The 12,856-nt window shown below is 36.6% G+C and overlaps 1 protein-coding gene across 5 annotated transcripts in view; it reads left to right on the top strand.

Moving 5' to 3' along the window:
* DLC1 (DLC1 Rho GTPase activating protein) overlaps positions 1-12,856 on the top strand; it is a 271,064-nt gene that overhangs the window by 87,340 nt on the left and 170,868 nt on the right. For all 5 annotated transcript variants that reach the window (XM_075026589.1, XM_075026580.1, XM_075026572.1 and 2 more), the window contains one exon: positions 11,172-11,321. In XM_075026589.1, the coding sequence (XP_074882690.1) occupies positions 11,172-11,321 (150 nt within the window). The remainder of the gene's footprint in view (positions 1-11,171; positions 11,322-12,856) is intronic.

Genomic DNA, 12,856 nt, shown 5'->3' with positions numbered 1-12,856 from the left:
TGGATTAACACTAGTATTTGCCACTCTGCTAGCCATTGCCTAATCTTTTTAATACCAGTTTCACCCTAGTGGTACTTATTTGTTCCTTTATTTTTCTGCAAGCCTTATTATCTGATCTGCAGTGCTGCACTTTAGTGCTGCTGAATAGCACAACAAAGAAAAAAAAACCCACAACCCCAAATTATGTCTTCCATTTTGCCCATCTTGACCTGGACTGTAACCAGGTCTTGTCATGTCACACGTAGAGCACCTCGCATCACATCACATCGCCTCACCTCTTTCAATCTGTGTTCTTAATTTAATAGGTTAGCATTTTAACCACCTCAGATAGCCATTTCTATTTCTCACCTGGAAGAAGTTGGAGAGTGGTTTATGGGTTTTGATTCTCATGTGATGCTGTGATACTTTCCTCACTGCACAAATGATGTAGGTCCATTCTACAGCAGAGGAAATTAACTGGTGACTCATTTAAAGTAGGTTTTATGCGTCTGGTTTCACATTTTTTGTGCCTTGATCCTGGGTGTCCCTTCAGACATGAGGTTGCTTGGACTCCCTGAGATTCAGTATGGTTGGTATATACCTGTCTATATCATATAGCTTTCCACACAAGAACTTGAGATCTTCTCTCCACACTGAATCCCCACCTCATTCTTTCCACCGTCAGCTCTGAAGTTCCTTATTTTCTTTGTTGCCTTTTTGCAGAGGTGTCCATAATCTGGTCATGCTCCAGGGGACAGAGGAAGAAAATACTCTTTGCTGAATGTACCCTATCTCAGATTTCCTCAATTCTCTCTCTCTTCTAATGGCCTCCTCCAGACATGAGAGGGATTGGAAACTGTTTGTGTTTGGCAGAAAAGCCTAGTGAATCTCTCATGTAAACTGCTAACTTGAGCAAGATTACCAAAAACAGAATGATAAATGCAGATTCTTCTGTCTGTAGCTATATATCTAAATAAATGACCAGTTTCTCAGAAGCTGTAAGAACTGGGCTGATTTCAGTGAGTTACAGGCTATTAAAAAATGTTCCTACATTTTGTCATTCAATATATAAAAATTCTCAGGCAACTCTTGGTAATGAGCCAACCCAATCTATTTTTTTAATTAGTGTCTCCAGATAAACTTGTAATATTTACTTCTGCATTTAGAAAATGCCATATTTAAACCTATCATCAATGTACAAAACCTCTTCACTGCACAAATCAGAGTGCATTTGTGCATGTGTATGTGTTTATGTGACTTGTAAATACATAGAAATATAAATAACCCCACAGGACTCAAAAGAGTAATATAAAACTAAAGTAAAAGGAAGAAGCAGTTAAATATTTATATATTTTACCAAAAAAACACAGATGAATGAAAACTTGAATGTCTTCAAGTGAAGACCTCATGGCAAGATTTACAAGGTTAGGTAACGGGCTAAACCTGCTCCCCTCGTATGAGGATTTGTTATAATTTTTGTATAACAGCACATTTCTTCCATAATGCCTCTTAGCTTTGCACAAACATTTTGCTTTGAAAAGAAAAGCAAATATAGGAAATATTCTGCAACCTGTTAACTGGACTTGAAACATTCAGTGGAGGCTCTCCCCTCAACGCACACAAATAATAGGCAAATTGATTAAGGTATTATTAGCAATAGGATTGTGTTGTGGTTTTTTTAATAGGCTGGCTTTTCATTTATTGACATCAGAGTCATATTAATGAACAGATGCCTTATCTAAAAAGACTGAGTTGACAGTGCAATCTGTATTCTTAAAATGCTTCATTCACTAGGATGGCATGATAACCATTTAAGACAAGCACCTCTATTACTCACCTGGGAGAAGTTAGTGTGTGCAGTGGCTTGTGGGTTTTAATTCTCATGTCTGTCTTAGGCCTGATTCAAAGACCATTGCAATCAGGGGAAAAGTCCTATTAATTTCAGAAGGCTGCTCAGTACTACTATTGCAGTATCTTCAGGTATTGTGGGGTAGAATGTCACTAATTGACTTCATAAAGGTAGTAACCATTACCTGGTTTCTGTGTTTTCATTGGTAAACTGGAGGACAAACTAGGTTTTATATTCATTCCTCTTCCCCCATCCTCTTTGCAGCATCTTCAGTGCGGTGTAAAACTGAAAGTATTGGGTTTACTTACCATTTGTAAACAATTCCTTATTTCCAAGTTTGAAATCCATTAGATGATCTCTTCAGAGAAAAGCTTTTTTTTCCATGAGGACAGTCAAGGATGAAAGCAGGCTGCCCAGAGAGGGTGTGCATTCTCTGTCCTTGGGTGTTTCTATAAGCCGACTGAATCAAGCCCTGAACAGCTTGGTTTGATCGCACAGCTGGCCTGACTTGAGGAGAAGTATGGTCTAGAGACCTCTGAAGTCCTATCCGACCAATTAACCTATGATAAGCCTTATTTTGTTCTGTCCATGTACCTATTCTATGTCTCTTTCAAACCTTAAGACTGACAAAGGGTGAGGAAATTGAGGCAAGGAGATCACAGGTGGAGAGAATGGTTTAAGCAGTGTCCTAAATGCCACACTGGTTCTCACTATAATATCATTTGTGTCCTCTTTAAAAAGTGTATTGCAAGAAGTGTTAAAAACTATCACAGAATCACAGAATGGTTGAGGTTGGAAGACACTTCTTGAGATTATCTGCTCCAAGCAGAGTCCGAGCAGGTTGTCCGGACCGTGTCCAGTCAGATTTTTAATATCTCCATGATGGAGACTCCATCTCTGGGCAACCTATTTCTTTGCTTAGTCACCCTCACAATAAAGTTTTTTTGCCTTGGGTCTAAATGGAATTTCTTGTATCTTGGTTTGTTCCCATTGCCTCTTGTACTGTCTCTGGGCACCACTAAGAAGTGCCTGGCTTTATCTTCTTACTCATCAGATAGATCCCTCCTGAGCCTTCTCTTCTCCAGGCTTTCTCAGCCTCTCCTCATATGAAAGATGCTCCAAATCCTTAATCATCTTCACTGGACTTGCTCCAGTATGTCCATGTCTCTCTTGTAGTGGCAAGGCCAGGACTGAATCCAGATGTGTCTCACCAGGGCTGAATAGAGGGGAAGGATCCCTCCCTTGTCCTTCTGGCAATGTTCTTCCTAGTGCAGCCCAGATACTGTCAGTCTTTTTTTGCCATGAGGTTGCATTGCTGGCTCATAATTATCCTCACCTGTGTGTTTCCAGGAGTGTCTCATGTCTTAAGGCAGAACAAATCACAAGTAAGTTATGAAGTATACTAATGGGCCAAATATGTGAAATCTTTTGTGTCTGCCATATATTCAGTTATATTTCCCTAAATCTGAATTTTCTTTTATGAATGGGGTGTCCTAAGTGTTTGTGCCGCATCAGGCATCCAGACACCTGTAACTCTCATTCTCAGGCACTTCCAAATTGGATTAATGTGAACAGCTGGAGTCCAAAAAACTTGTCACAGTTCAAATATTGATTTCCAAGTGATCAGTTTTATTGCCCAGAGAAATTAATTTCTAATATTATGTAGAGTTAAGTCCTCAGAAAGTCTTCGCATTATTATGTGTTATACAGATAATAAAATAGTGATATAACATTTTTAAATGTTATAAAATACAAAGGATAGTAATAGATAAATTCGAAGAGACTCAATGATTTGTGATCAATTTACTTATGTTTTCTCACATGCTGTTCCTTTTAAACGATAGAATTTGGATTTTGGACTTTCCACAGTCTCACAGAAATTATTCTTAATTCATTTGATTTCAATAGATATGAGGACCCCTGTGAGTGATCATTGGCATCAATTCTTCTCTCTTGATCTACTTTAAATATTTGGTTTGATAAATCAAAAAGCCTGAAAATTAAGCTTAAACAAAATCATAAAGACCAGAATGGATCTCCTGAAGGGCAAACCCTCCTTCTGATGTAATGGCAAAACTAAAACAAAACAAAACAGCTCCCTTTCCTTCAATCTCTAAAATAGGCGTATAAAATATAAGTACACAAATAGATTCACTTATTTTAAAAACACATGACAACAGACACGTATCCAAGTTGAATTTCATAATGACGCTGGTGCTGATTTCATTTCTGATGATTAATATAGAGTCACTGTTTTACCTTGTTTGACTCTTTGATTTATAGCATAATAGGAAAGCAATGAGAAGTTCACTGAAGTATTTTCGTGTTGATTTTGCACAAAATTACTAGATCTGAGGTAGTTTTCCAATTATATAAAAAATGCAGCATCAGTCATCTATCACTCACATTCTATTTGATCACAATTCTATTTAATCACAGTATTTTTCCAGTAGGATAATTAGTGCTCAGATTACTGTCATAACATTCTCCACAAAGCAGAAGTTTTTACCCTCATAGCAAACAGAAATGGGGTCCAGTAAAGGTGAAAACTTACTTTTTGCTTACTTTGTAAGTCATAGCCATAGAAGTGTAGTCATAAAAGGTGACTTTTAGAATAAGTAAAATGCTAATTTACAAAATATGAAGAAGAAGGAGATTGGAAAGTAATTGAATATTGTTCATTCTGGAAAAAGCATGATCAATGATTTTATGTTTAACTATATTTTTTTCCACCCAGTGGAGACAGATTATGTTCATGTTGTGCTCTGTGCCTCTATGGGATTTGATTTTGGCAAATTTTCATAGTCATAATCCTGACATGATCCTAAATCAGGAATGATTACTGGGAGTTGGGTGTCATCAGACCAGCTACTGTAAACAAGTGTGACTCCAAAGACAGAGAGCTGGATTTCACTCAACATCTGTAGTTTATGAAATTGTATTGTAAGTGTAAGAGAATTATCTTCTATGTTGGACAAGAGATACCATTTAGAGTTGTTAATTTTACTTTTGGTTTTGTTTCTGTTGGCTATCTGAAGTAGTGCCACCAATTATTATTTGCATTAACATTGCAGGAGAATTGGTATAATGTTAATGCAGTAATGACAATCTGAGAAGCCTATGTTTCCCATTAGTATCTACCTATGGTAATAAGACATCCTGATCAGCTTAGTTTCTTACTACATTATTGTTGTGTCTCAAGAGTAACTACTTCATGAGTAACTACTGCCTGGCATCCCTACTGAGTTAACACAGCCATGTAATAATGATTCCTCAGATTATTTTGCCTCAACATTTTTGAGTGATTTTCCATTTTATCAACAGTGAATTGCTAAATTTCATTATTAAAATAACATCTCTGCTAGATAGTTTACTTGGCTGATGTGAAATATGGAAAACTACACTCAAAACTACCTGATCTAAAATAGAGTACAGCCTACAGGTTGAGTATGTGTTTAGGCAAAAACAGCTATAGAAAGGAAGTTACTAAAGAGGAATGCTCTTGTTTAGATTAAATTAGCTTTGAATGTGAAGGATGGCAAGTTTCTGCGGTGGAAATCAGGTTAAATTCAGGAGACTGTATCTGTGAATAGCATATGAGTTTGAAAGGTCTTGTGAAAAGTTAGGGAAATGGAGAAGCTTCACCTCACTTCTAGTCCTGAAATCTTCCAGTTCCTGGAACTTACCAGCTTGGGTATATTTGGATTTTATGCACTCTGTCATTTTCCAATGCATTTTCCTCTTTTTCCCAGAGTGCAGCACTATCCCTGCAAGCACCGTGCTCCACAGAAGCAGCCATATTTTTTTGTCTGGAAGTATAAAAAGCATGTGTTTTGTTAAGAGAATATGTTATTCAGAGGTTGACTTTCTGATGTAATTGTACTTATTACATTTCTCTTAAGGATACTGTAGTGAAAATCACAATTACAACATTATTTAGCAATCAAGTGCCCCTGAAGACTTCGTTTTTGCAAACGTAACTTATTTGTGGGTTTAACAGGAATTAAAAAGCATACATAAACCAGTACTAAGGAATACTTTATATTTGGAAAAACTGAGTCAGCTATCTAAAGTTCTTGTAAGAAAAATTAGAAGAAAAGCTATTTTCCCAAAATCCTGCATGACTGTGTAGGGATAGCTGCATGCATGAGCACGTCTCCTCACTTGTGCATGTGTTCACCAGTGCTTATGTTATTTGTTCCATTTTCAGTCTATTCTAAATATTAGTTCAAATTATGATTTATAATAGTGATCTTAGGGTGATTTTTGCTGTTGTCTAGGCCTTGTGTCTTATGTCAAAAAAGGAATGGAGTGCTTAACTTTTTCATTTTGTTTTTATGTTCTATGCCTGCAATCCCTCCAATATAATGAAGAATAGGACTCTAATATGGTACTGTAGAGTGTAAAATTTAGAGAAAGATAAAATTCTTAGGTATTTTTCGAAGCTTGTGAACTATACACTGCAATGTAGAAGGATGAAAATTACACATCTGATTTATACACCTGCTAGTAAAAATCAAGAGATTAATTCCAAAATAGCATATTTTGCATTATTCTTTCTTTGTTTTCAGTTCAGATGAAAACCTTCACAGTATAAAATCAGTGATTTAATAACTTTCTATTTTTCAAAAAGGATACTTTTTAGCAAGGAAAGACACGAATGAGTAATTTAATGCCATCTGCAATGCATAGCATTAATACAAGATTTTAAGCCAGTCCAGCTGGCTGCAGATCAAGAATACCAGACAAAACTCAGCCAACTCTTTCCATAAAAGATCCCTTTCTTTTGTGGGTAATCGAGCTCGCCTTGTCAGTTGTGCAATGGGCTTGCCTCTAAAAACCAAGGTCTCCTTTTCAAAGAAATCATGAGCATCTTGACCCAGGAGTGCCAGGGAGGAGGGAGGCTGGTGGTGCCCTGATGGCCCTAACAGGGGGCTGCTCCGAGCGGGACATCCTCTCCCCTCCTTAACCACAGGGGAGCCCACTGGCACTAGTGGGGGTCTGGTCTAGTCTGGAAACCAGCAGATGCATTGAAAGGGAGCACTTACAGGGAAAGTGGGAGTGATACAATCCCCCTGAGGGTATTAAGAGAGAGCACAAAGTTAGTTTTGTGTACTAACTACTCTGCACAAAATTTTTGCTGTGAAAATTAAAATAGGTTTTACTCTTAACAGTACATACTTCTTTTCAGAAGGTATCCTTTGCTTCAGCTCTACTCAGCTGAAAGAGGTATGTGGGAAAAGGGCTACAGTAGAAAGAAAAGTGTGTGTGTGATGTAAAACGGTGGCTACAGGAGAAGGGGAAAAATACACTTAGAGAAATACAGGGTTGAAGAGAAGTGAAGGGATGTTTGTTTTGTTCAATTGTTTTGCCATGCCCTGATAAGACAAAATAGGTGTATTAAAACCAAACTTAACTAGTGTTGTACTCCTTACCTGATTTCGTTTGAGTAAGTTAAGATTATTATGATATATTGATAAAATGGATATAAAAGTGTTGCAACCTTAAAAAAAAAGGGGGGGTGTAGCATTCGCTACATATCAAGGTGCCACGCTTAGATCACTGGTCGGCCCGGACCAGGGAAAGAGACAGATAACACACACAGTGTGAGCGCCAACTTCCCGCTTTTATTGCGCAGTTAATTCCTTTTATACTAACAAGGGGAGGTGGGGTTACAGGTACATCACAAGGCTGCGACTAATCCTCTAACTTTCCGTGACAACGCGAGATCTTCCGAACGCCGACCCCTACAGGGGGGGGTGTCTACTTTTTAGAAATAATCTGATTAATACTGTCTTTGTACAATGTTTGTTGTTTATCCATCAAATGTTCAAAATAAAAAATATAACATTACACACAAAGAACATTATATTCAGAAATTGCCAGGTGTTCTCCATGCAGAATGCTATAGGGACATTATGTTAATAAACAACCTCAGTTTGTAAGTGCAAGCACAAAGGAGCTTAGTAGTAAAAAGACAAACACTAGAAGACATAAAAGTACACAGGAAAAAAAATAGTGTTATTCTTTTCAATAACAATATAAGCTCAAAAATTATGAAAGTGTCTAAAAAAGTGGCCGAATCTCATCTGCAACCATGTTCTCAAAAATGTTTTCATTTTATTAACATTGTTTGCTGATGATAGCAACAAAGCTTGTGAACTGTTTTCCTTGCAAAAATGTTTGGATTTCTTTTAATATGACCTTAACTTTGGGGGTTTAATACTTAATTTAAGAGTAATTCAACCATCCTTCATTCTGGAAACAGTTACAATGCTTTCTGCTCTAAACATATGAATATATTATATTTTAACTAGCTCCTTTATCACACCAGTGAGGATACAAATGAAAAGAAATATTGTTTTTTCCAGTTCATGACCTAAAGTATTTCCTTTTTGTGTGGAGACATGTTAAAAATAAAATCTCCAGACAAATAACATCTCAAGTTTGACCTACTGTATATGTTTGTGATACATTCCTGAATTGCCCAATGCAAATGCCTGAAGGTAGAAATTAAGGTTGTAAGGGCAGTCTTTGACCAGGTACCTTCTAATGTCTGAGTTTTGACTTCATAATGGTAAAGGTAGGGTTTCTGTATAATTCTATAAATGTAATTTATATTTTTGCATTATAATTTGGAAGGTAACTAGCTATCAGTGGGGGGAAATGTGAAAGATTGGATGCAAAGGAAATACTGTGTTTTCAAAAGAAAACAAATGAATTGCTAGTATCTTGCTGGCTTTAGATCATATCACACTTCAGTAATAAAATCTCAGTATATACACACAAGGGAGATACAAAAAAGACAAATCAGCTATAAAGCCCTTGGAAATTTATTAGTTAATATTAAGGCTAAAACTATCTAAACATAAATTAATCTTATAATAATATTTATTTAGTGTGTTGTATTGAATTTCCAATTCAAGATTAGCCTTTTTCATCTGTATGTGTTAAATTTTTGGTATAATCCTTAGGTTTTCATGTATACAATTTGATAGTGCCCTGGCCAAACAGAAGGTGATCATTGTGTTATTCAGTAAATTGTAAAAATAGAAACTATAGTTAAAATGTTAAAACTTCTCATGAGAAGTTTGATGTCAACAGCAGTCAGAGCCACAAACCATTGCTAGGACTTCTGAACAGAATAGCTAAATTCCATACAAATAATATTATTGCCTTCTGAAAGCAGTGTTTGCCTGCAAAGCCAGCCCCTTGTGTCAAGCCTGAATATCACTTTGAGCAATATTTTGCCACCTCTTCATTTCAGCAGATTCTTCTCCAGCATTCTCAATCTGCTACATGCAGAGCAAGCTTATACTTTTTTGGCAGGCTAAGTCAAACAATTTGCTTGGAGAAAATTCCAGATTTTTTTGCCTTCATATAAAATGCCTGTTACCTCTCTAGTCTGAAAAAAAACCACAAAACAAACTAACACACACCCATCACCACCACTCATTTTGTTGTGCTGTGGCAATTAACTTTTGGGTTTTAAGTCAACTGTAAATTTTAGGTTGATTAGCTTTTCCAGTGGTATATTTTCAAGCAAAACTAATAGAAATAAATACACAGTTAGAGGACTGGGTAGGAGGCTAGTTTTGGTAGCAGCACTGGCCCTCTCTGCATGGGTAAACTGGTTACAATCTCACCCACCATGGCAAACGTAACCCCATGCCACAAAGGAGGTCATGTCTCCTCTGTTAGCAGATCCTTATTTGCTCAGTGGGGCCTTCTGCACCCATGCAGATTAGATGAAATAACTGTTCTGACATCCGCAAACTTCAGACATCAATTTAACATCAGTTAAAATGAAGATGCATGGAGTTTCAATGAATCATTTGGGACATCATGTTTTCAGTCTGAAAGAAAGTGAAACTTAACCCATTTCACTGATTGCTACTTTGTTTTGAGGTAACACTCTCTCAGGGTCATTCTAAACTCAGTTCAGGTTCATCAGGAGGTCCTGCAAATTCATCAGCTTTTTCAGCAACCCAATCCAAAGTATCATGTTGTGATAAAAAATGAAATACACAGTTTTCCTGGGTTTGGCCTTTGCTATGAACATTGTTCATAGCTCTGCTATGGACTGACAGATTTGTATTTCTGCTTTTCTGACATTTAGTTAACTAACATTCGTTACCTCTGTCTTCATATAAAGACCATGTAGCCCATGTTTTATATGAGTGTTTTATCTATACAGTTCCTTTAATTCTAGCAGGAGTCATTTCATTCATGTTTTGCAACATCTTTGAAGCAGTCTACAAAAAAACGGCAATAAATCCTAACTAGAGAAGTTGCTGCATAGTCTGAAAAACAGTTTAATGATTATCAAAAAGGTTGATGTGGGTATTTATATTACCTACTTCTTGGACACAATGAAGTAATTATAACATCTTTGTTTCCCTTTTTGGGGAAGGATTTATAAAAATATTAAGTGAGTTAATGGAACTTCCTATTTTCTAACTTCCTATTGTGAAAATCCATACAGGAGCCAGTGGAGGTTTTCATATTCCTGAATTTTGAGGCAGGCTAGTTGGCTAACATTTGTGTTAACTCTCTATATATAGGGGAAAGAGAGGGAGGAACTTCCCGAGAGCATTATTTAGTCCATCTAACTGAAGCCCTTGCTTCAAGTTGCTCTTTTGAGGAACTTCTCTGTCTCCATTTGCTACAAATGGAGAATAGGGAAATAAGCTGCATAAATTAGGTGTTTAAGGCTGTGATGTGAATATCTCTCATTCTTCTCTCTTTCCAGTCAGAGGATCTACAATGCTGTGTTTACTATAATGTTAACATATCTCATGTATATTAAGATTTTAAAACCAAGACAGAAATGTCTGCCAAGAATTGACAAAACATAGTTACTCTGATGAGTTCCACAAGGAAAAGTAGTTGTGGTTATCCTCAGCTGGAAAATGGGTTCTGTGAACTTTCTTCTCTCCCATTTCAACCATACATTACCCTTCATAATTTGTATTTGCACAATCAAATTAATTAACCTGGGGTGAATATTTGGAGGAGTTTTTAGGCTTAGTAGCTCTTTAAGGAGTATGTGTATCAAGAAAATGATAATGATGCATTTGGACCAAACAATTGTGCTTTTTTTTAAATTTGATTGCTATAATGGATGTATATTAAATATTAATATAAAATGTTTTCCCAGCAGTAAGTCAATGCTCAGTGAATTGATTACACAAAACAGTATTTTTCCCCAAAAAAGATACTTTTCTGCTTATTATTCAATGTACTTTCATACCAAATTAAGAAACAGAGCTTTCTTAATTTAAGCTTAGTCTTTCCAAGTAATGCCATTTCAGATTTAGCAACTGTATGTTCTGTTCCTTAGGAAATAACAGAAGATCGGGATCGATCACGACTCGATTCAATGGTGCTGTTAATTATGAAACTGGACCAGCTTGACCACGATATTGAAAATGCTCTCAGTGCAGGCTCTTCCCCATCCAGCACCCCAACATACAAACGGAGACATATACCTGTAAGCCAGTTTGCTTTCTTTTTAATCTAAGTAGAATCTGGTTTTACTTCACCTTTTTTTTCTTTCAGTCCTCACATTTATCAGCTCCTTGGTTTCTGAACTAAAGCTCTTTTCATAAAGAATTTGTCTTGTATTGTTGTTTGTATGTATGTTTTGAAGGAGTGATATTGTCTTCCATTATTTCCTTTTGGCATCATTTCATAAATGAGAGCTTCAGAGCTCCCAGATAAAAGAAAGGGAGATTAACAAGATTTAGAAAATGTCTGCCACTCTAATTATCACTTACTATAAACGTAGAGTCAGCACAGAGTCAGGATCACACCAGTCTCAAAGCATATGTGTATGTGTCATTTGACATTAAATAGAACTGAAAGTAAGTCTGAGCTACAGGTCTTGGTTTTCTGCTAGTGGGAGGGTCCATGAAATATTTGGCAGAAACACACTTAGGAAATCCTCTGTCATTCAAAATAAGATTCTGGGCAGAACTGGGCACTCTATTTATTTAAATTTCTTTAATTATTTTATTAATTTAAATGCAAGAATTCCTTGCTGAGAGTAGTCCAAAGGGAGACTGGACAGCTTGCAAACATGATTGATGCGTTCTTTTTTTCCGAAAAATGTTTACACATGTAACTATGAAGAACATGAAATGGCTGACCCAAGGTGTTCTCATGCAGGCTTCCTACTAATTTCACCCACATGTGCTGCAGCTGGTTTTCAATTTAAGAAACCTGAGAAATACTGCCCCAAGATCTCTAGACTAACATTCAGGTCATTTGTTTTTGTTAGTGGTATTTTCTTTTAAATAATGAGGGGGGTTTCCTATTAAAGCCAGACTTCATTATTGCTGTATAGTCAAGTGAGTGGTCTGTAGGTGAGAAAAGCTGTATTTAAATTTCGATGGGTTTGGTCAGCTGAAGATTACATAACATATCATTTTTAAAGGACATAACGTAATTACCCTTTTAACAGTTAAACATTTTCCCCCTGGATATCAATGTTCTCACAGTATCTCCTTGAGCACTGATGCCACAGGGAAGCTGAAATACAATGTTATCATCTGTTCTTTATATCTCACCAAACTGTGCCAGCATTTTACTTAATTTCTTACAGCAATAAGGGGAGTTGAGGCAGTCTGTATAAGTAAGTCTGCATGATAATCAGAGGTGGTACCTGTTTCCATGCTGCAAAGCAGCTGTCTAGAAAGATAGACAGCTTGCATTAAAGATGGTATATATGCTATTTATATACACTAATTTTCTAGGAATTTTTGAGCCTTTAAGTATTATGAATCAGAGAATCAAAAGATTTGGTTTTCAGAACATTTATGCATTGTGTTCAGTCTTGTATTGATTTTATAGTAACAAAGCATTTGAATGTAATGCAAAACCATGGGTAATAGGGTGTGAAGCATGGTTCTGCACTGTGGCAGCATGGCTCTGTGAAGCAGACCCTTCTAAGAGCAGCTGTACCCAAACTGACTTCTACAAAGCATTTGCACGGCTCTGCTGCATTTCCCAATGCTTCACATTGCA

The sequence above is a fragment of the Buteo buteo genome, chromosome 1, assembly GCF_964188355.1.
Source record: "Buteo buteo chromosome 1, bButBut1.hap1.1, whole genome shotgun sequence".
Classification (NCBI taxonomy): Eukaryota; Metazoa; Chordata; class Aves; order Accipitriformes; family Accipitridae; genus Buteo; species Buteo buteo.
The sequence above is the reverse complement of the archived record's forward strand: the minus strand, read 5'-3'. Positions and strand labels throughout refer to the sequence as shown.